At 55.6% G+C, this 20,642-nt stretch overlaps 9 protein-coding genes across 9 annotated transcripts in view; 4 read left to right on the top strand and 5 right to left on the bottom strand.

Annotated features, from left to right (window-relative positions):
* Positions 1-1,387: 1,387 nt before the first annotated feature.
* GUITHDRAFT_91990 (hypothetical protein) lies at positions 1,388-3,005 on the bottom strand. Its single transcript, XM_005840204.1, has 8 exons — positions 2,934-3,005; positions 2,287-2,813; positions 2,144-2,237; positions 1,950-2,080; positions 1,836-1,896; positions 1,714-1,791; positions 1,578-1,658; positions 1,388-1,518 (listed from the first exon to the last, which is right to left on the bottom strand). The coding sequence occupies exons 1-8, from the start codon at positions 2,988-2,990 to the stop codon at positions 1,489-1,491; spliced, it is 1,059 nt and encodes a 352-aa protein (XP_005840261.1). The 5' UTR covers positions 2,991-3,005; the 3' UTR covers positions 1,388-1,488.
* Positions 3,006-3,424: 419 nt separating this feature from the next.
* Positions 3,425-4,431, top strand: GUITHDRAFT_150364 (hypothetical protein). The gene is made up of 3 exons (XM_005840203.1): positions 3,425-4,031; positions 4,084-4,188; positions 4,249-4,431. The coding sequence occupies exons 1-3, from the start codon at positions 3,591-3,593 to the stop codon at positions 4,333-4,335; spliced, it is 633 nt and encodes a 210-aa protein (XP_005840260.1). The 5' UTR covers positions 3,425-3,590; the 3' UTR covers positions 4,336-4,431.
* A 1,302-nt stretch (positions 4,432-5,733) lies between these two features.
* GUITHDRAFT_156998 (hypothetical protein) lies at positions 5,734-6,648 on the top strand (the record flags this gene model as incomplete). Its single annotated transcript, XM_005840202.1, has 4 exons — positions 5,734-5,808; positions 5,859-5,938; positions 5,983-6,429; positions 6,483-6,648. 4 exons carry the CDS (start codon positions 5,734-5,736, stop codon positions 6,646-6,648), a joined length of 768 nt encoding a protein of 255 aa, XP_005840259.1.
* A 472-nt stretch (positions 6,649-7,120) lies between these two features.
* On the bottom strand, positions 7,121-8,921 carry GUITHDRAFT_100983 (hypothetical protein; the record flags this gene model as incomplete). Its single annotated transcript, XM_005840201.1, has 5 exons — positions 7,121-7,224; positions 7,275-7,512; positions 7,557-8,579; positions 8,631-8,816; positions 8,868-8,921. 5 exons carry the CDS (start codon positions 8,919-8,921, stop codon positions 7,121-7,123), a joined length of 1,605 nt encoding a protein of 534 aa, XP_005840258.1.
* A 1,416-nt stretch (positions 8,922-10,337) lies between these two features.
* On the top strand, positions 10,338-11,199 carry GUITHDRAFT_100982 (hypothetical protein; the record flags this gene model as incomplete). The annotated part of the gene is made up of 7 exons (XM_005840200.1): positions 10,338-10,388; positions 10,556-10,639; positions 10,686-10,757; positions 10,809-10,889; positions 10,940-11,002; positions 11,069-11,113; positions 11,164-11,199. 7 exons carry the CDS (start codon positions 10,338-10,340, stop codon positions 11,197-11,199), a joined length of 432 nt encoding a protein of 143 aa, XP_005840257.1.
* Positions 11,200-12,388: 1,189 nt separating this feature from the next.
* GUITHDRAFT_100981 (hypothetical protein) lies at positions 12,389-14,434 on the top strand (the record flags this gene model as incomplete). Its single annotated transcript, XM_005840199.1, has 11 exons — positions 12,389-12,529; positions 12,700-12,816; positions 12,867-12,950; positions 13,002-13,070; positions 13,250-13,372; positions 13,482-13,509; positions 13,645-13,685; positions 13,731-13,807; positions 13,858-13,905; positions 14,049-14,140; positions 14,343-14,434. 11 exons carry the CDS (start codon positions 12,389-12,391, stop codon positions 14,432-14,434), a joined length of 912 nt encoding a protein of 303 aa, XP_005840256.1.
* A 470-nt stretch (positions 14,435-14,904) lies between these two features.
* On the bottom strand, positions 14,905-16,013 carry GUITHDRAFT_100980 (hypothetical protein; the record flags this gene model as incomplete). The annotated part of the gene is made up of 6 exons (XM_005840198.1): positions 14,905-14,975; positions 15,022-15,184; positions 15,233-15,399; positions 15,455-15,487; positions 15,530-15,584; positions 15,888-16,013. 6 exons carry the CDS (start codon positions 16,011-16,013, stop codon positions 14,905-14,907), a joined length of 615 nt encoding a protein of 204 aa, XP_005840255.1.
* A 218-nt stretch (positions 16,014-16,231) lies between these two features.
* GUITHDRAFT_64330 (hypothetical protein) lies at positions 16,232-16,450 on the bottom strand (the record flags this gene model as incomplete). Its single annotated transcript, XM_005840197.1, has 1 exon — positions 16,232-16,450. A coding segment is annotated over one exon (219 nt), but the record flags the coding sequence as incomplete, so codon positions are not given.
* A 1,784-nt stretch (positions 16,451-18,234) lies between these two features.
* GUITHDRAFT_160994 (hypothetical protein) overlaps positions 18,235-20,642 on the bottom strand; it is a gene marked incomplete at its 3' end in the record, with an annotated part of 5,880 nt that continues 3,472 nt past the window's right edge. The window contains exons 7-13 of the mRNA XM_005840196.1: positions 20,347-20,433; positions 20,216-20,301; positions 19,834-19,981; positions 19,407-19,639; positions 19,008-19,078; positions 18,384-18,865; positions 18,235-18,309 (exon numbers count right to left, since the gene is read on the bottom strand). Of these exons, the coding sequence (XP_005840253.1) occupies positions 18,235-18,309; positions 18,384-18,865; positions 19,008-19,078; positions 19,407-19,639; positions 19,834-19,981; positions 20,216-20,301; positions 20,347-20,433 (1,182 nt within the window). The remainder of the gene's footprint in view (positions 18,310-18,383; positions 18,866-19,007; positions 19,079-19,406; positions 19,640-19,833; positions 19,982-20,215; positions 20,302-20,346; positions 20,434-20,642) is intronic.

Raw genomic sequence — 20,642 nt, 5'->3', positions numbered from 1 at the left:
AGGGAGGGAGGGAGGGAGGGAGGGGAGGGAAGGGAGGGAGAGTAGAGGAAGCGGGTGGTCAAAGCCTGGGCTGGGGCAACAAAAGCTTAGGAGAGGACCTACAGGGAAGTAACCAATATGCCAGGCAGAAAATCTAGACGCTGATAATCTAGACGCTGATAATCTAGACGCTGATAATCTAGACGCTGATAATCTAGACGCTGATAATCTAGACGCTGATAATCTAGACGCTGATAATCTAGACGCTGATAATCTAGACGCTGATAATCTAGACGCTGTTCTAGATCTAGATCAGAGTCAGGTATCATAGTGACCCTACTAAGCCTTCAGGCCGGGCTTGACTCTCACGGCCGGGCCCCGGCAGAACAACGAGCCTCCGGAGTCATCTCAGTGCCGCAGTGCCCGGCAGTCACGCGGCCGCCGGTTCAAAACGGTTCTGAATGATGCTGCTCTAGATCTAAACAAGAACCAGGTAGTACTATGATCAAGTCATGCCCCGGGCATCCGATGATGGGTAACCGTTACCGTTGAAAATCGTATGAGTTTAATCCGAGATTGCCAGCACAGGAAACTGACAATCAGGATCCGATGATCATGGCGGCCAGGCCGCGAATGACTACCCCCTGTTTCCCATGCCCCACACCCCCTTGAAAATTCCATTCAAACCAACTCGGAATGACTCCAGAATGGGCGGCGGCCCGGCGTACGGCGCCGCCGTGCCCTCAGTAGCTGCCGATGATCTACGAATCTCAGTCCAGAGGCCAGTCGCGGGGTGGGGCAACCGGGGGGGCCCCGATCGGACGGTAGCAGCCTGAGTAAGCCAGTATCGCGGTACCGGCGTCACGGGCTCATCGCTCGGAGTCGGAGCTTGTGTCGGCCCCCCTGGGCCCGGAACTTGGCTTCCGAAGTTCGGAGCGGCCGGCCCGGCCCGCCGCGGGGGCCACGGCTGCCCGGGCCGGGCCGGGCCCGGTGATTCACACTGCGGCCAGCGTATAGAAGAGGATTGAGCAGAGGAAGGAGGCCTACAGGGTGCCAGGCCCGGGTATTCTATCAACTTGGCACCGGTGACCGGGGGTAGAGGTGCGGCCGCCTCCCCGATGGAGCGAACATGGCAGCGGGGACGAGGGTCTCTTTCACACCGTCCCGGGCCCGGGCCGGCCACCGTGACTGCCACTGAAGCCCTACAGTGAGCACTGCGGCAGTGACTACTGGAAGTTGGAGTCAGCCGCCAATGGGTCACCGTGTGCAAGGCTCACCTCGGATTCATTCAGTCAGTGCTACTACTGGCGCCATTGCTGCTCAGCGGCTGAGCGCTGCGGCGGCGCCGGGCCGCCGCGGGCTGCGCACAGTGTCTTGTCGGACGGTCACAGTGCCGTCTTTCAAGCATCATGAGACATCATTCTTTATTCACTCATTCACTCCCTCACATCTTGCCAAGCAATATCTCCAGCTGTACGGTCTGCTGACGTCACGTGACCCAGTCGTCACTCACGGACGATCGTGCTCATTCAGCAGTGCCTGCACGGGGAAACATAAGCCTGGTCAGCATGAAGCCTTAGGTCGATCATGTGCCGCACCTCGTTCTCTTCAGCATCAGAATCCTCGTAAATGTATTTCACTGCATTCTCCCTGATGTTCACCTCAGCCTCCGGCCAGGGCTGGAGGTCACAAGTCAATGTGCGCAAACGTGTCGGGGGCAGGCCAGGCTTGTACCTCCTCCTTGGCGAAGGGAAGGCGGATGACTTCGTTGTAAATCATGGAGCCAGCGAAGAGGATGCAGAAGCCGATCACCTGCTGTCTCTTCATGCAAGTCCCACCACACGCACACGACCCACCTGCCGCTGATCGAAGGACTGCCAGCGCGCAAAGATGGAGAAGCCCCAGATCACGATGGTCCTGCGACCCCCTGACGTCAGCCCTGCCCGTGAGACGCAGCCGGAGCTCAAGACCTGAGGGAGTCAAGCACCATCCGATGCGTCGCGCTCAGCGACTTGGTGACGGAGATGCCGAAGAAGTTGAAGAACGCGATGGAAACAATGTTCCCCAGCAGCACCAGGGCGAGGACAGGAGAGCTGGCGATCTGCGAAGTCGCAGGACGAGCAGTCAGATGGCGGGAGGGTAAGGGGTTTCAGGTTTGCTTCACCTCTAGGCCTGCACTGATAGCGTTCTCAACGCACGGCCTCCCTTGGCAGACGTCGTTGCCGAGAGGAATGTAGTACATGGCGACCAGGCCCACACTGAAACAGCGTCAAGGCAGCAAGAAAGGAATACGAACCCAACCAACACCTGAGGTAGAGGAGCCCAAACACCCCTTCCAGCCCCACAGCCTCCAACGCATGCACTTGATACTTGCTGAGGAACTTCTCCTCAACCACCATTTGTATTCCGACAACAAACTGCGCGGACACTATGAGCAAGTTCCCCAGGACCGGGTTGCTCGGAGCCAAAGTTGTGTCTGATGTCTTGAGCGAAGCTGATCCCACCACAAATGCACCGGCGAGCACGAGCATCATCCCCGTCCAATGGCACGCCGCCAGCCGTTTCCCCAGCACGATCACAGAGAGAATCCCAGTGAAAAGAACGACGCTCCCTCTCAGCATCTGGAAGACGCTTGCGTATGTCATGGTGAGGCCGAGGTACATGAGGCTCGTCCCTACCAAGTCACAAAGTGCTGGGAGAGCGAACAGCATGACGGGGTAGTCGCGGTTCCTCTCTACAGGAATACCAAAGCACAAGACGGCCTGGAGTGCGAAGAGACAGAACATCTCGCCGAGGAACATGCCTGCTGCTTGCACGAACGGATGGTCAAAGGTCTCGCACCCCATGGGACAACCATCGCTAGCAAACGATCCGCCCGAAGGACCCGACGAGTTTGAAGTTGAGTTGACGTACCGGCACTGATCCGCTGGACTGGAGATTCTGTGGTTGGGCACACATTGCATGTCCGCATACTTGGTGCAGATTGTGTTTATGCTGCCAGATACGAGCATTCCCAGTGCTAAAAGATACTGAGCGAAGTTCATCTTGAATGTTTTCTGTTCAGTTGCCTCTCTCGCCGATCAGGAAAATCTGAACCCAATTAAAATCGAGCACCTACCCCTCCTCACCCAGCTCCGACTTCAACCTTGATTTGCTCTCCTGCCCACACTCTTCTTTGCCTTATCGCTTCATCAGTATCTCAATCCTCCTCCTCCTCCTCCTCCTCCTCCTCCTCCTCCTCCTCCTCCTCTCTTCAGAAAGTCGACGAGCGTACCCTGCAACTGCCCATGGCAGCGTGAACAACTCTGTAAAATGCTGTTTACTTTTAATTATGGTACAAGATACTGTTTTTTAGCGGCACAATTAGTACAAAATAATATATTATATGAATATATTTTATTTTAATTTGTACAATGAAAAATATTGTTTAGAATACACATGTAAAAGTTGGGGCCATGCGGGGCGGAAGATCTTGGGGGAGGGCATCGAGGGCGCGCGTGGCGATGAGCTTGTTGGTATGTGTAAGCTCGTGCTTGTTGACACAGAGGCATGCAGCAGCAGCAGCTAGCCCATGGCGATCTCTCTGCTGGAATCTCCCGCTGCATCCGATAATGCGCCGTGCCGGATCGACGTGCGGTTTGGTTTCATCGCAAATCACCAGCAAGTTTCAACCGCACGTCGTCAATCCCAAGATTGAGCGAAGTCGATTCATGGCGCTACAACTAGTTGATGGGAGTCAGATGGGAGGAGAGGAAGAAGGAATCGTAGTTGACATGTGCCTGGAGGACATTGACCTGTCTGAACAATTCGTGGAGGATCTCCGTTGGGACGCTCATAGCATTATCTCGAGCGTGTTCAACCCTGAATCCGACCTGGACTATGACGAGCATATCGAGCTTTCCATCGTGCTGTGTTCAGACGTCTGGATAAGGGGGTTGAATAAGAAATGGCGGCAGAAGGACACGGCTACCGACGTTCTCAGCTTTCCTCAAGAGACGGACAACGATATCCTGGGAGACCTCGTCATCTCAGTGCAGACAGCTGAAGCGCAGGTCATCGATGTCTTGCAGCTCCTCGGCTCTGAACCAAGTCTTGTGATGGCAGGCTGCAGAACGTGGCCACGACTTGCGGCATGAGATGCGGGTCCTCATGGTCCACGGCTTCCTCCACCTCCTCGGGTACGACCATGAGACGGGGGAGGAAGACAAGGTACTGCCGCATAATCATCATCGCAAGGGCCTCCGCTGACTTGCTGGCCTTCCCTCGCAGGCTGAGATGGCAAGAGCGGAGGACAAGCTGCTGTCACGCCTGGGTTGGCAGTCTGCGGGGTTAATAGCGCGCGTGGAGGGCGAGTGATGAAACAGAAGTCATGATGCTTCAAACAGCTCTCAGCCCGACAACAGCTATCAGCCTATCCAACTTTTTTCGACAACTTTCTACCATTGCTGATGCAAAACCTCAGGAGTCTTGCTCACTCTTGCACACAGCCTCAACATGCTCTGTCAAACATGCAACACACGTCGAAATCATGTCATTAGCCTCCATCAGCTCTGACAGCTCTGTATTGCCGAAAAATCAGCTTCGAAGACACGGTAGGCCTCCCTCACTGTATAGCTTCACTTGTTGCTCTCTGACCCGGTCCGGTCTGTGTCGCTTTCATGGCTTCGCCCTATTCAGACACGACAAGGAACTTTCTTGAAAGAGAGAGTTGCTTCAACATCAAATCTTTGCGATTTAGATCATCTTCTTCGTTTTCTCTCGCTTTCGCAACGTGCTTTGCAGATCCAATAATTTCGCGACTGCTGCCCCCCGAGCAAGGTTCTGTCTCCTACCATTCGCAAGAGTCTCATTCTACCTGTCCTTGTACGTCATCGTTGTCCTTACAAACAATCTTGTCTTGTCTCTTCATCTAGTTCCCTGCTCCCTTCCTGCCTGACCTCCCCGCTCCTTCCGTTCCCGACGTCTCCATCGCGATAAGAACGCGATAGTTTGTAGCCCCCATCAATACTACGGGTGTTTTAATACTAAAAAGAAGGGGTACTGGTACACTAGCAACTTTCTACCACCTAGGATTTACCCTGCAAGGATGTAAGAGAGGAGGGTAGGGTGGTATGGAAAGTCGGATGGGAGGGGGTAGGTGAGTAAGCAGGTAGGGTGACCTTTGAGGTGCAGGGAAGGACATATCGGGGGTAGGGGGTGGTATGAGGGGAGATGATACAGTTGGGGAAGAATATGAGGGGGTAGGGTAGGTGGGAGGATACCGGTAGAGGAACAAGGATTGTGGAGGTAGGGGTTGTTTGATGGGTTGAAATGGGGGTCAAAAGGTCGAGGGGGTAGGGGACATGTGAACAAACATGGGATGGTGTAGGGACGAGGATGGGGAGCGGATCGAGGAGAGGAGAGGAGAGGACAGGCGAAGAAGCATGCAAGACGAGATGAGAGATGAGGACCAAGTGATGAGGACTAGCGATTAGAGGCTTTCAGATCGCTGATTTCTGCTCAAGATGACGGTTGTATCCTCTGCAGTTTCACATGCGTTTGGATGGGTGTAGGATGAACATGTGAAGCCTGAAAGCGGCAGACCTGAAAATTGGGAGGAGAGGGAGGAAGAGAGGACTGAAAGAGTGTCGGTACCTCGAGATGGGAAGGGGACGGACAGAGGATGGATGAGGGGAAATTGCAAGTCTTTGTTGACCATTCTTGCAGACACAAGGCGCGGTCAACCAAGAAGGGTTGTTCTCTAGCGTTCGCAGGATGGATGCTCCCTGCAACGAGATTGTGTTGGAGAGTTCGACATACCTGGAGGAAGACACGAACGGTTCTGTTGAGGTAGAATGATGCCTCACCTCGGAAAAGTTGTTGATTGAGGTTGCCCTCAGTCGGATGATACGAGGATTGTGGAGGTAAAGAACTGTCACAAGACATACCTGCATGGCATCGAAGGAGTCGCTGCGCTGAGGTAACAGAGCATCTGAGGTCTGAGATCCAGTGACTTCAACTCAGAGGGGTGAACCTGAGCGTGAAACGAGGGGAGTTTGTGATGCTCTACGGGACCTCCGGCGGGGGCAAGTCAACGCTCTTGAACCTGATCGGGACGATCGATCGGCCGACCAAGGGAACGATCAAGATCTGCGAGACGCTCATCTCCGATCGGACTCCCGACTCTGAGCTAGCTGAGCTGCGCCTGAAGCGCTTGGGGTTTGTCTTCCAGACGTTCAACCTGATATCGCAGCTCACGGCCATCGAGAACGTGGAGCTGCCCTTGACGCTGCAAGGGGAGCTTGCCGTGGCCGAGAGACGCGCGCGATGTCGTCAGCTGCTGAAGAGTGTGGGGATGGAGGAGAGGATGTACCATCTGCCCTCTCAGCTGTCAGGAGGGGAGCAGCAGAGAGTGACGATCGCTCGCGCGCTGGTGAACTGGCCGGACATCCTCCTCCTAGACGAGCCAACGTGATGAGCTGCTCCTGCCATGTCCCAGCCTCTGACAAGCATCTCTTGTGCAGGGGGGACTTGGACACGAAGAACACAGAGCTTGTCATGCGCATGCTGGTGGACCTCAACAAGCGATACGGGATCACTATGATCATGGTCACGCATGACATCCACCTGCGGAACTACGCTGATCGCATCGTGCATCTGCGGGACGGGAAGGTGAGGAGGATGAACTAAGAGAACGAGCATGCTCGGTGACGCGCGTGCTCCCCCCAGATCCATAGAGAAGTTCACAACGACGTGAACCGACGGGAGCATCACATTAACGAATTGATGAATTCAGGGATGGGGAATCAGGATGGCCTGACGGGTCTGCAGGAGGGGACGAACGGGGAAGCAGAGATCTCGAGCAGGGACGAGATCCGCAAGAGAGGGTTCAAGGGGAATGCGACGAGGATGACTTGTATTCGAAAACCAGCAGCGTATGCAATGGCAGATGCGCTGCTTCCTTCGGGCAACGCTGCCCGGCAAGTGAAGTAAGATGAGGCAACGGCGAGCCTGCCATGTTTACAAGAATTTCATTGAAGAACCACCACGAGGAAGGCAGTCCTCTACTTGTTGTTTGTTCTGTGTTCACCGTTGTTGTCATCCAGAAGCTATTCCTTTGTGTCTGTTCATTTATTCACAACCAAAATCTCCAGTTGATACCTCAGCTATTGGACAGAGCGGCGTCAATTTCCTGCATCAGCACATCACACTCTTCTTGTGTTATGTAGAATGATATCGGTTTCATGTCGTCATCCATGCAATCAGCTGTGAAAAGCGATCAATACGTGACCCGCAAGTCAATACAGATCGCGTACCAGTCCATGCATCGATCTCCTCTTTCGACTTCACGTATAAACTCTGTTTCGACACGTCGAGCTTGAAGAGCTGTTGGCACATTCGCTTCAGGTTCGCAACCGTCATGGAGGCTGGTAGCTTTCGAGTGACGGGGGCTTTGCTGCACGAGTCCGAGGCCATGGACTTGAGCGTCACAGTCAGCATGGTCGAGCTGTTGGATCGCGCGGTCGCGTCCTGAATGACTGGGGCTCCATGTTTCTGCGCAAGGGGTGAGAGACTTTCAACGACCCTCGAGCGATCACCTTGATCAGGGCAGCAAACGTGGGGTCTGAAGCTGCGATCTCCTCGACACTCCGCCCATCCGCGTGCTTGACGCACGTTGAGATGTAGCACTTCTCGCTCTCCAACTTGTCTCTGCTGCGGACCTCGCTGCCATTCACAGAAGTCAAGCCAGGGATGACGGCGATCAGAATGCTGCGCATGGCGACGATGCCGTGCTCCTGCGCTAGAGGGTTCCCTTGGAACTTGAGGTCGATGATGTTGGCGAGCTTCTTGATCTCAAAGATGCTCTGCATGGACCCGATCTGATTGTTTGCCACCGCTAGAGTCCTCAACTCAGGGAAATCGACGTAGTTCTCAGTCCTGTCGAAGAAGACCTCCTTCAACTGATTTCCATTCAGGAGGAGATGCTGGAGCTGTCGAAATTCAGAGAGGTGTAGCACTTCATTCCAGTCCTCAATCTTGTTGTCGCTGAGATCCAGGAGCTCCAATTTTGGCCATCTGTCGAAATTCCTCCGAGATTCCTTGGAGGAAACCTTTGTGATGTTGTTGTTCGCTATTCTCAAGTTCTTCAGAGTTGGAATCGCGTGCATTAAACTGTCTAACTGATCAAAATCCACCCTGGTGGTCTTCAAAGCCAGTTCCGTCAGCGACTGGAAATTGGAAGAAGTGTCGAACATCTTGGAGATTGCCGCATCGGGCGGCTGCATCCTGTTGCCATTCAAAGAAAGCACCTGCAGCTGGGGCAGGTGGGCTAGAAGCTCAAGGACTGTCGCCCAGGACGAGAACAGGTTGTCATCCAAGATCAGGACTTTCACCCCCGAGGCGTTTTCCTTCAGCCATGCTGGATCGCCGACGGAGCGCACCCTTGCACCGATCAGCGTGACATGTTCCAGCTTAGAGGTCTTCTGCATCCTTTGCAGCTCACGCTCTTTCCCCACAAACTCGCAGACGATTGCAGCCTTTCCCTTCTCTGCAGACCTGAAGTCCATCTTCTCCTCAGCTCCAGCCGCATCCTCGCTCGCGTACTTCAAGATGAAAGCTTCCTGCTCCCCATCTCAACGTCTCACCTCGGTCAGATCGTCAGGGGGGCTGACCTGGAAGCTGAGGGGACTCGCCAAAACCGTGTCAGGGCGAACGAAGGACCCGAAGCCATCCACGCATTCGAAGTATCTAGTCCCCTTGTAGTTGCCATCGTGCTTCCCCCTACCTTCAGCGTCCCACTCCAGGCCGACCCAGCCGTCCTCGGGGTTGGCTCCCTTGACAGTTCCCACGTACTGGACCTGCGACCCTCCTGTCAGTCCCTGCCCTGCCGCCGTTGAACTTCAGCTTACAGTCGCTCGGAAACCGTCTTGACTCTGGACACGGTCACCCACTTGATGTTCCATAGTCTGCCAGGAAGTCACTAGGGGCTTGGGCGAGGCTGCTCCATGAGATCTATAGCGCAACAGTTCCTTCCCTTGTGCGATCTACCTTCACCCCTTCTCTCCTCTTCCTGTTCTAAAATGTAGCACTAAGAAGTCTGTCACAATCTGCTGCCTCGTTGTTGTTCACTTCTCCATCTCTCTTCGATTCACTTTTGTTCTCAACAGTTGCGTTCCTGCTCTTCTGGATGAGGTGAGGGGTAACATGAATATGAGGATTACGAAGAATTACGAACAATTAGGTGCAGGCAAAGGATAGCAGAACTTGACGGTGAGGATGATGATAACGATGGTGGTGGTGAACATGACGAGTATGATGAGTATGATGAGTATGATGAGTATGATGAGTATGATGAGTATAATGAGTATGATGAGTATTGGGGTGATGATGATCATCGGGATGGTGGTGGTTGTGGATGTGGTGGTGGTTGTGCTGCTGCTGCTGCTGCTGCTGCTGCTGTGGATGTGGTGGTGGTTGTGCTGCTGCTGCTGCTGCTGCTGCTGCTGCTGCTGCTGCTGATGATGATGATGATGATGATGATGATGATGATGATGGTGGTGGTGATGACGATGGTGATGATGGTGGTGGTGATGATGATGATGGTGATGACGATGACGATGATAATGGTGGTGGTGATGATGATGATGGTGAGGATCAGGTTAGCTCTCCTTCTCTGTGAGCCTCCATTTCAGCCATGTTTTACCCGCCAAAAGTATGAAAATCAGGTTTTACACCCAAAAAAAACGTGGGAAATGGATGGCCTGGCGGATTATGACAGGTGTGGAGAAGGGAGGCGGGGGGGAGAGGGAAGGAGAGCAGGGGAGCATGCAGACATGCGATCAACATGCAGACATACGATCAACATGTAGACATGCGATCAACATGTAGACATGCGATCAACATGCAGACATGCGATCAACATGTAGACATGCGATCAACATGTAGACATGCGATCAACATGTAGAGATGCGATCAACATGCAGTGATGCGATCAACATGTAGACATGCGATCAACATGTAGAGATGCGATCAACATGTAGACATGCGATCAACATGCAGTGATGCGATCAACATGTAGACATGCGATCAACATGCAGACATGCGATCAACATGCAGACATGCGATCAACATGTAGAGATGCGATCAACATGTAGACATGCGATCAACATGCAGAGATGCGATCAACATGTAGACATGCGATCAACATGCAGTGATGCGATCAACATGTAGAGATGCGATCAACATGTAGACATGCGATCAACATGTAGAGATGCGATCAACATGTAGACATGCGATCAACATGTAGAGATGCGATCAACATGTAGACATGCGATCAACATGTAGAGATGCGATCAACATGTAGACATGCGATCAGCATCATGATGATCTCAACTCTCATCTCACCATCTGTTCAACCTCCCTTGGTCTTGGTCTTGGTCGCATCGTTCATCCTTCCTCTGCCTCTACTATACTCCTGTCTGCATTTCTTATTCGCGCCTGACCTTGACACTCAGTGATGGCTCGGGCAACGAGTCCAGCAAGCGGCAGGCGAGTCTCTGTCGCTTCCTTGTGTGCCGGCGTGTGACTGAACAGCTAGAACCCCGAGGAGGCAGCGGACGAGAAAGTGACATCCTCCGAGCAAGCGCATGAGAGCAGTGCGTCTGCGAGCAATCAGCAGAAGGTGACAGGGGAGGACGCTATCTTGTTCCGAGTGACCTTCCCGTCAGAGCAAGAAACGAGCCCTTCCCAAGGCATCGGACATGCTCAACAGTACGGGCGTCCCGAGCTTCGTGCGGCAGGTCCAGTGCCGTCATGAGCCGAGCTGCAGTCCCTGATCCGCTCCCCACCAGCCGGCAAGAAGCAGCGACCTAGCGACAGTGCAGGAGAGGAGGGGGGACGGCCAAGAAGAATCAGCATCGTCAAAACCGAAGGTGATTGGCACTTATGGCGGCGGCCCCATGATCGGCGCGATTGTGTTCAGAGCCTCCTGGAAGCGTTCGAGGAGAAGAAGAGAAAGGCGGTTGTGATGAACTCCAAGTACATAGTAAGCAGTGCACGCCCCCCCCCCCCCTCGACATGCTGTCCTCGCAGCATGACTGGCGTCCTCCAGGTCCCTCCGTCAGAGCTGGAGACTTTCGTGGAGCCAGAGCGCAAGGTGATAGCGACAAGTTTCTGCAAGCTCAGGCTGACGCTGCGAGTTGTCAGAGGAAGCCAAAGAGGCCTGACGAAGGCGACATGTAGCCGCACTCACTGTCTTGTCTTGCTGTCTTGCCCCCTTGCATACCTTTCTTATCGCTTTCTCTTCTTATTCCGTTTTTTCGTTCACTCGCGAGTTGCTTCTGACGCTTTCCTTCCCCTTCCCGATCATCAGAGGCTGGCTCGAAGTCTTCGCTCGCAGGTGGTCAACTCGCATGCCCCTCGCCTCCATAACACGTTTGCAGATCGTACAAGCGCAACATGCCGCGAGAAGACGAGTAAGACCAGCGCACTCGACTAGCTGGTCCAAGGTATCGATCGTACAGGAATCTAGTGAAATGAGAGACGTGGAGCGATCATCCTTTATTTCTACAACACCGAAACTTCCAAACGAATCCTTGCTGTCCATTCTTCATGGCTTCACTTCTCTAATATACATTTTCTGTCGTCCACTCCCCTGTCCATGACTGACCCCGCGATTGTTCCCGTCTCCTTCTCCCCTCCTCCTCATCACTCCTTGACTTCCTCATCCTCTATTGTCTTCTTTTCTCTCATATCATCTCATCTACATCCTCGGCGTCTCCTCCTGCTCCTACTCCTGGTCCTCCTGCGCCTCCTGGTCCTCCTGGTCCTCTTGGTCCTCCTGGTCCTCCTGGTCCTCCTGGTCCTGGTCCTGGTCCTGGTCCTGGTCCTGCTCCTGCTGCTCCTGCTGCTTGCTCCTGCTCCTCGTTCTCGTTCTCCTTACCCTCTACTTGCCTACGCCTGCCTTCATTTCCGGCCCGAAAATTGGATTATTTGTGAGCAGGCAAAAACAAGGCCGGGAAGGGGGTAGTGGGTGGTAATCAGGTCATAAGGTGTGGTGGGTAGTACAAGATACCGGTACTTTTATGACTAATTTTGTGACATAAGGGTGGGTATTGTTTTGAGGTGGTAGGGTAGTTAAGATGGACATGAAACAGCGGGGGCGAGGGTCAAACGGGAACGGAAATGGAGTGAAATGGCGAGCGTCCGGAGGACAGAGGAGGGGAGGAGGAACGAGGGAGGGGGAGGAGGAACAGGGGATCTAGTGGAATGAAGGAGAAGAAGAGGAGGGGCAGGAGGAGCGAGGAGGGGCAGGAGGAGCGAGGAGAGGGCGAGGAGAGGAGAGGTCCCACATCGCGCACATCTTGTTCTCTGACGTACATGTTGCAGTTTCTCCATCCTCCGTCCTTGGAGCCGAACCTTTGATCGTGAGATGGTCGCGAGGCTGAGCCTTGGCAGCAGCCCAGCAGCCGCTGGAAGCCCTGCTCGTGCACCCCCTTTCCTCTCTCCCGATCCTCTGCGCCACCACAACCCCAGAAACGAGCAGATCGCAGCCCACGTTAGGGCATCGAAGGTAAGAGGAGCAGGCATGCAGCCTGTCTTGCCCCCCCACCCTGCTCTCCTTCTGCTCTGTCTTGCCCCTCTTGCCCCTTCCTGCTCTGTCTTGCCCCTCTTGTCCATTCGTGCTGTGTCTTGCTCCCCCTCTTCCTTCCTCCTTCCTTGGAGTTTCACTTGAGCATGCAGAACGCCGAAACGCCGAAGCATGCGGACTCCCACAAGTCCGGGCTCACCAGCCTCGGCGAAACAGCCATACTGGAGATCGAGGGAATGGACTTGAGCACATACCAGAACCTGAAGCATGTATGCGCGCCATGCTGGTCGATGCGCGCTCGTCCTCATCCTTCCCGCAGGCCTTCGATATCCTTGTAGCTGCATATCGAGCGCAGTGCGCCAACTTTGAGGCGAAGGAGCTGAGGTGGTCGATGGAGAGGAAGGTACAGCCTCCCTGGCGCGCGAGGATGACGAGTGATAAACTCTGGTCGCAGGAGTCTCAGGCAGGAGAAGCGAACTTGATGGAAGCGCTGCAGGCAGTTAGAGATGCTCTTGAGGCTGAGGTGCTTTCGAACTCCGCATGCACATCCTTCTCCTTCTCCTTCTCCCTCTCCCTCTCCTTCGCCTTCGCTTTCGCTTTCGCCTTCTCCGTCTCCTCGTCCTCGTCCTCGTCCTCGTCCTCGTCATGTCTGCTCGTCCTCATCCTTTTCCCCGGTCTCGTCCTCGTAATCTTCAAGAGCAGACGAGGGCCCATGATACGGACCTGGAGACGCTGGAGGCTCTGACAATCAGGAACGCGGAGTTGGAGGAGGAGATCAGATCCCTCAGGATGCACTCGCATGCTCCCCACGTGGGGGACGGACATGTACGGTTCTGGCTGCTGCTGCTGCTGCTGCTCCTCCTCCTCCTCCTTCTCCTCCTCCTACTTTTGTTCCTCTTTCTCCTTGTGTTCCTACTCCTTACTTGCCCTACAGGTTTACTCAGAGACCATCGAGTTGAACGGTGAGCGAGGAGAAGAAGAAAACAATCACACGAGTACGAAACTTCCCTCTTCCTCTCTTCCTCTTCCTCTTCCTCTTCCTCTTCCTCCCCCCCCTCCTCCCCCGGACGATAGATTGAGTTCTCGTGCTTCGACAGGCCTGCGGTCGATCTTGCGAGCTCCGCTGTCACCGACTCACGTAGAGCTCGGCCCTCCGCTCCTCCTGGCTGACCCTGGCAAGCAGGCCGACAGGAAGGAGCACCCCTCAAACACCCACGTGCTGGGGAAGCAGAGCTACTGCGCTGATACCGACAGCTACTGGTAGCTAGAGCCTCTACCTGCTCCCCACCTCCTCACCGTCTCCTCGACAGTCTCCTCAAGTCCGAAACTCTCATCACCCGGCAGGAGCTGCAGCAGAGGTCTTCATTCCCCTCCTCCCTCCCCTTCCTCCTCGTTCCCCTCTGCCTTCCTCCCTCCTCTCTCTGCCTGCCCTCCTTCCCTTGCCCCCTCCTGCTTCTTGTCACCCTCGTCTTTGTCCCCATGGTCTCATGGTCTGAGGTAGCACGGAGCATCTTGCACGCGAGCTTTACGAGCTACGACGGACCAACGCGGATCTCTGCTGTGAGTTCCGAGGACGAGAGGATGCGAAGGAGAGTGAGTGGAGGGATGCAGGTGAAAATCAGTGGCTGAGGAAGCAGGTGGAGCCGCTGGGGAGGTAAAGAGGAGGAGGAGGAGGAGGAGGAGCCTGTGACGAGGTTGAGAAGAACCGCGGAGGACGAGGCTTTTGGAGCAGGAGGAGCAGGAGGGATGGGAGGTACGAGCGGCATGCGAGAATGAATGCGTTGACAACGCGCAGAGCTGCTGCTTGATGGGAAGGGAGGACGGGAAGACACCACGCAGCTGAGCCCAGCCGCCATGAGCAAGCCGAGGCTTGTAGCGCGTCACTAGAAGAGGAGACCTTAGGAGTGGAGGAGACGGAAGTAGAGGAGGAGACAGGCGGGATAGGAGGAGTCCAAGAGGATATGCAAGAGGGACTGTTGGGAGGAGGGGAGGAGGGGAGGAGGGAAGCAGGTCCAAGGAGAAGTTCTTTGTGAATTTGTTTGTTCAATGTGAATGAAACTATGTGCGAGGTTGGTATGCAGGAGCATCCAGCCGCTGCACCGCCTGCTGATCTACCTGCTCGAGGAAGCTGTTGTACGCGCTAGCGAACATCGGCGACCTCTGCCTCTCCTCCCTCTCGCCCACCTGCCTGGCTACTACCCCAGCATGCTCCTCTCTTCCCACCGTCCTCCTCCCCTCGCTCCCCGTACCCCCTCCCCCCACGGCGTGAGCCGGAGCCTCCTGTACTACTGGCGCTGCCACACGGCTTTGAGGTCCAGCTGGCATCTTGCTGGGTTGCTGCTGAACGGGTGACGCTGTCAAAGTGCTCCGGGTGGAAGTCGCAGGTGCTGGAGCTGCTTGAGCTTGAGCTTGAGCTTGAGCTTGAGCTCTTGCAGCTACTGGACCTGGTGCTTCAGCTGGTGCTGAGGGGGCACCTTGGTCAGCCTTTGGCATTCCCCGTGACGACGCCGCCCGCTCAAAGTCCATCCTCCTCGTCCTCCTCGTCGCCTCCTCGTCGCCCTTGGAAACCCCTTTAGCCTCCTCCTGCATGCGAACCTCTGCTACTCTCTCCACCGCCCTCGCCTTGTCTGCCTGCTCCTGTAACTAGCGGAGGAGTCAGAAGCGCAGAAGGTTAGGGAGGGATACATGCTCTAGAGAGGGAGGGACTGGGGCGCTCTTGGGAGCTGCTGAGCCCTTGGTGGTCATCATAGCGAGGTCGGTAGTGCTGGCGGGAGCAAGCGGCTTCAGTTGGCTGGTGCTGCTGCTCGCATGCAGGGCTGCGGTTGCTACTGCTCGCTTCTTCTCCGCATGCACTGCAGGGATGAAGCAAGTCAGTCGACCTCACCCTCCTCCTCTGACTCTGCAGACCTTGAGAGGCTTGGCGGTTCCTCCGATCAGCATCTGCCGCTCAGGTCAGAAGTTGATTCCTCCAACTCTCCTCACCTGTGCTGACGGCAGGAATGGGACCTTGAAGTTTGTTCCAGAAGTCATCAAAGGCCTGCAGGGCAAAGGTGAGCGATTTATCTGTCCAAAGACAGTGGCGGCGAGGAGGAGGAGGAGGAGGAGGAAGAGGAAGAGGAGGAAGAGGAGGAAGAGGGAGGGAGTGAAATTGAGAACAAGATCTCGACGGAGTGAACCAGAGGATATGAGATCACGAGGCAGAGATTTACTGCGGGGAAGGACATGATAAGGAGGAAAGGAAGAGGGCACTAGGGAGTCACGATGTCTGAAGTACAGCTTCATGGTGTGAGGGGAAGGAGAGCCGTGAGCAACACACAGAAAGAAAGACAAAGATGGTCACCAGCAACAAAGAGCTGATGAGAATGGGATGATCATACGTGCACAGCAATGGTGTGCGACGGGCAGAAATTCTGATCTGCTGTATCCCAAGGGACAAGTGCAGAGGTTGGATGACGGCTGAGATCATGCTGGTTGAGAAGAAGTGAACATACATCTCTGTGAGCGAGCTAGGTTTTACACAGTAGACGATGTCGACTTGGAGGTCACAGGAGCACCGCTGCTCTGATCTGACTGAGTTGCCAGGGTCAGGATGACGCAAGCCGCGGATCTTGACCAGGCGATCAAGCAGGTGAGAGACTGGTGGAGCTGTTGCTGCTGAGGGGATTACCTGACGGTGCGACAGGCTCAAAAAGTAGGACTAGAATCCAACGATAGCACAAGGTCTGTCCTGGGAGTATCGCTCCCCAGGATCATTTCCACTAATCCTCTTATCGCCCTCTTCATCATGACACAGCATCTGCTGTGCTGTGCTGTGCTGTGCTGTGCTGTGCTGTGCTGTGCTGTGCTGTGCTGTGCTGTGCTGTGCTGTGCTGTGCTGTGCTGTGCTGTGCTGTGCTCTCTCGTCCTCTCATAGTCTTTCCGGAGCCTCTAATCATTTTCCTCGCATAACCCTCTGACTCTTTGCATGTCAGCGACTCGCCTGAGTCGGTCGGAGGAGTATTGGTTGCTCCTGGCGTTCGCTTCTCCGACAGGTGGGCGATGGCAATGTAGGTTGTGGGGTTGTGCGTTGATCGAGCTGGACAGATTGTGGTCGAGACTTGGAGGGAAGACGAGAGAGATTGAGAAGCAGAAGGTTAGAGGAGGAGGAGGAGGAAGGAGTGGGAAAGGGAGGCGGTAGGGATGACGCCAGTGGCAGAGACGAGACAGGCTGACAGATGTCACTGTTTTTCCCGATGTGAGCATGATGTTGTTCCATGGGCTCTATGCTGACAAGCTAGCAGGTCCCGACGTCGATCTTTGACAGCACCTTCCGGCGCGATGCCGTGTGGAAGCAGAGGTAGGGAGAGGAAGCGCGGAGGAAGAGTGGGGTAGGAAGGGACTGAGGATGAGCGAGAGAGTCTCTTGTGGTGGCTAATCTTTTGATTTTTTTCATCTCCTCCTCCTCCTCCTCCTCCTCCTCTTCCGCAGGGAACTTCGCATGCAACGTGCCTACGTCGAGCACCTCGAGAATCTCACGCTCAAGCGCGACGACGAGAAGCAAGCGTTGAAGGAGAAGATTCTGCAGCAAGTGACAGGTCCCCTCTTCTCCCGCTGCCTCTGCGTCTCTGCCCCCCTCCCAGTTCTCTCTTCTCTTCTGACTCTTGATGATTGTAACTTTCTGATCCTTCGTCTCCTTACACGCCTCCAGGTGTGTACAAGCTTGCCGAAGAAGAAGCTCTCCAGCGATTGGAAAAGCACACCAAAGACGTGCAAGCCCGTGCGTTTCATCCCGCGAGCAAGGAGCCAACCTGCCAGCTTGAGAGGGAGGTACTTTGAGCACCTCCACCTCCAGCCCCTGCTCCTGCTCCTGCTCCTGCTTCTGTGCTGGGTCCTGCTCCTGCTCCTGCTCCTGCTCCTGCTCCTGCTCCTGCTCCTGCTCCTGCTTCTGTGCTGGGTCCTGCTCCCCCTTTCATCTTCTCTGGGCCACATATGCTCCACCTGCGCCTTATGTGGGAGCAGGCGGTTATGCAATGTTACAAGAGCAACGCTGAAAATCCTCTAGCATGCGCCCAAATGGTAACAGCACATCCTCCACTCCTCTGCTTCCTCTTCTCCTTCACTTCTCTCCTCACTGTCCTCATGCTCCTCCACTCGTCTAGTCCTTCATGCCCCCCGAGCTCTTTCCCTTTCCCGCTCTCCCAACTTGTTCTTCTGCTCCCTCTGCTCCTCTCCTCTCCTTGGTGCTCTTCCCGTCTCATGACGTTTCAGGTCGCCTCGTTCGAGCGGTGCGCCAATCAGGCCAGGATGGCGTTTGTGAATTCCAAAGCAGAGAAATGAGGAGGAGGAGGAGAGGTGAAGGACTCGTGGTATGGGGTGAAGATAGGGAAGGGGGGGGAGGGGGAGGCAGCTCGTATTGTTTTGTAGCTTAAGAGTGTAATTCTTTGAGAAGGATCACAACCCAAAAAAATCTCGTCAGCAGACAATGAGCAGGAGACCGAAAGAAGACAAGAGACAAGGGATTCAGAGGAGGAACAAGGGAGCGGGGAGTGGGGAGGAGAAAGGAGAAAGGGGGAGGAAGCGAGAAAAGTGGAAAGAAAGGAGGGGGGTGAGGGTGAGGAGGAGAAGGAAAGAATTCCAAAGGAAAGGGTTCAGGTCACATAATCCATTCGAGAAGGTCAGGTTTGTTAATCGCGTTCTGCGAGCAAACGTCAGCGATGAGGAGAAAGATAAGGTTGACGGAGGGAGAGAAGGAAAGGGAAGGGTGAGAGGGAGGGAGGGAAGAGCTGCGGGAGGAGGGAGGAGAGAGAAGGGCAGTGGGAGAAGGGAAAGGGAGGGTAGGAAGTGCCCACGTGTTCACCTGCAGCTGCACCTGGCAGTGCGTCAACTGCTCTCGGAGCCGGAGGATCTCAGCCTTAAGGGCTTCGACCTCCTCCTTCTCCTCCCCTCCCCTCCTCCCTGGCTTCTCCCCGCCGACGTCCTCCTCTTCCCCCTGGGTCAGGTGGCGAGGACCAGCATGGATCGGGCTTGCGCACGCCTCTTCTCCTCCCTCAGACGAGGAGTCGACGAGGGGGAGGGCAGCGAGCTCGGCACACCAGAGGTCGAGCCTCGCCGTCTCCTGCTCCTGCTGCTTCACAGGAACCAGGGAGGTCGAAGACGACGGAGCTGGCTCAGGAGGATCGCGGCGGGGGGTAGGAAGCGACTGCAGCTCGGCGCGGATGGCATAGAGCTCCTTCTTGGCCTCCTCCTGCGCCTTCGCGCTGAGCTCCAGGTCGCAGAAGGACTGGAGGAGGAGAATTTCGAGCTGGCAGACAAAATCTTTGAGCCGGTCTTGGTCAACACCTGACGAGAAGGACTTAGGGGCAACTACATCCTCCCTCTTGCCACGCTTCCTCCTTCCTCCTCCTCGTTTCTCCCTTCCTCCTCATCTTTGGCACCCTTTCCTCCTGCTCCTGCTCCTGCTCGTTCCTCCTCCTCCTCCTACCTAACGATGCGCACACATCCAGGAACTTCTGCTTCTGCTCCTCGTTGGCATCGAGCATGCTCCTCTGGGGCCTTGCATGCTCGTCGTGCGGGTGCAGGCAGGCCAAGTAGTCGTGCAGCTGAGACTCGAGAGAGGAGGAGGAGGGATCGGTGAGGATGGACCACAAGCCACTCGTCTTGAACCTCTCCCTGTTCCCCTCAGCGCTGAAGTCTCTGTCAGGATGAGGATACGGGGACAGGAGAGAGGGAGGAGGGGAGCAGGAGAGGGAGGAGGTGACGGGGACAGCACAATGATGGAGAGGGAAGGGAACAGGAGAGGACAGTAGGAAGGAGAAGAGGGAGAGGGAGCGAGAGAAGAAGCAGGGGCGAGCAGAGGAGGCAGAAGTATGAGGCCCTCTACCTCTTGATCCACTCCTCCAGCAGCTTCGGGTTCACTCTGACCTCTCCCTCCACCTGCTCCACTGCGGACTGGAAGGAGTCGCTGGTCTTGACCATGCTCCCGGCAGCCCTCATGTCCTCCAGCAGCCTCGCCACCTTGAGCTCTCTCTCCACCTCGCGCAGCTTCAGCGAGATCCAGGAGCCGTCCACGTTGTGGAAGTCGGCGAGACCTTGCCACTCGATGAGCTGGTGGCGCTGATGGAGGAAAGTCGTCAGAGGAAGAGGGAGGGGATAGAGGGCAGTAGGCTGAAGGGGAAGCTGACAGTTAAGGAAGGAGGGAGGCAAGACCAGGACGAGGACGAGGACATGCCGGAAGAAGGAGAGAGGAGGGAATGCAGGGAGGGTGTGCGAGGTAAGGGCGAGGAAGGGGCGACAGGCCAAAGTCCCACCGCAGACTCCAGCTGGAAGTTCAGAAATTCGATCTTCTTCCCGGCAGCAAGCAAAGCCTCCATCATGGCCGCTCGACCTTTCCCGTTCTCCTCAGAGCTTTGCGCCCAGAACCAAGTGGACTGAGTGACCCCGAGTAGCGGGCTTGCGCTGGTGAGGCGTGTTACGAGAAGTTTTCTGCAAGGAGGAGGGGGCAGGTAGCGCAGACAGCAATCAGGTAGTTGGCATGCGAAGGCTGGAATAGTCGGGCGGCAAGGGAAAGGGGACGTTAAAACCAGGTTGAGGAGGGGAGGGCATGAGGGGGAGGAGGACGATCAGGAGGAAGAGCAGGAGGAGGAGCAAGAGGGGAGCAGGAGGAGGAGCAAGAGGAGGACGAGGACGTACTGGTATCCCTCCCATATGACACTCTTTGTAGCCCACGAGTTCTCCGCCAGGAGCGAGCGCTCAACCTCGTAGGCCTTGCGGTTTCCCTGGGCAGCCCTCAGTCCCCCCTGCCTGTCTCCTCCTCTACCCACCTGATCGACAGCCCACAGAGCTAGAGTCGTGGATTTCTCCTTGAGGGAGTTCAGTCGCCACTCCAGGAAGAACCGCGCGAGGTTCTGCTGCTCCAGCAGGTCGACAACGAGGAGAGGGCAGCGCACCCTCCCCCTCGGCTGCACCCCAACCCGCCTCGAGGCGGATGTAAGCCTTGCTCCTGCCAGTCACACGTCAACGCCCTCTCTCTGTCCCTCCCTCCCTCCTCCTCTCATGTTCGCTCTCCTTCCTTCCGACCGCTCTCCCTCCCTCCCTCCCTCCACTCTCCCTCCTCCCT

Source organism: Guillardia theta, assembly GCF_000315625.1.
Source record: "Guillardia theta CCMP2712 unplaced genomic scaffold GUITHscaffold_6, whole genome shotgun sequence".
Taxonomy (NCBI): Eukaryota; class Cryptophyceae; order Pyrenomonadales; family Geminigeraceae; genus Guillardia; species Guillardia theta.
The sequence above is the reverse complement of the archived record's forward strand: the minus strand, read 5'-3'. Positions and strand labels throughout refer to the sequence as shown.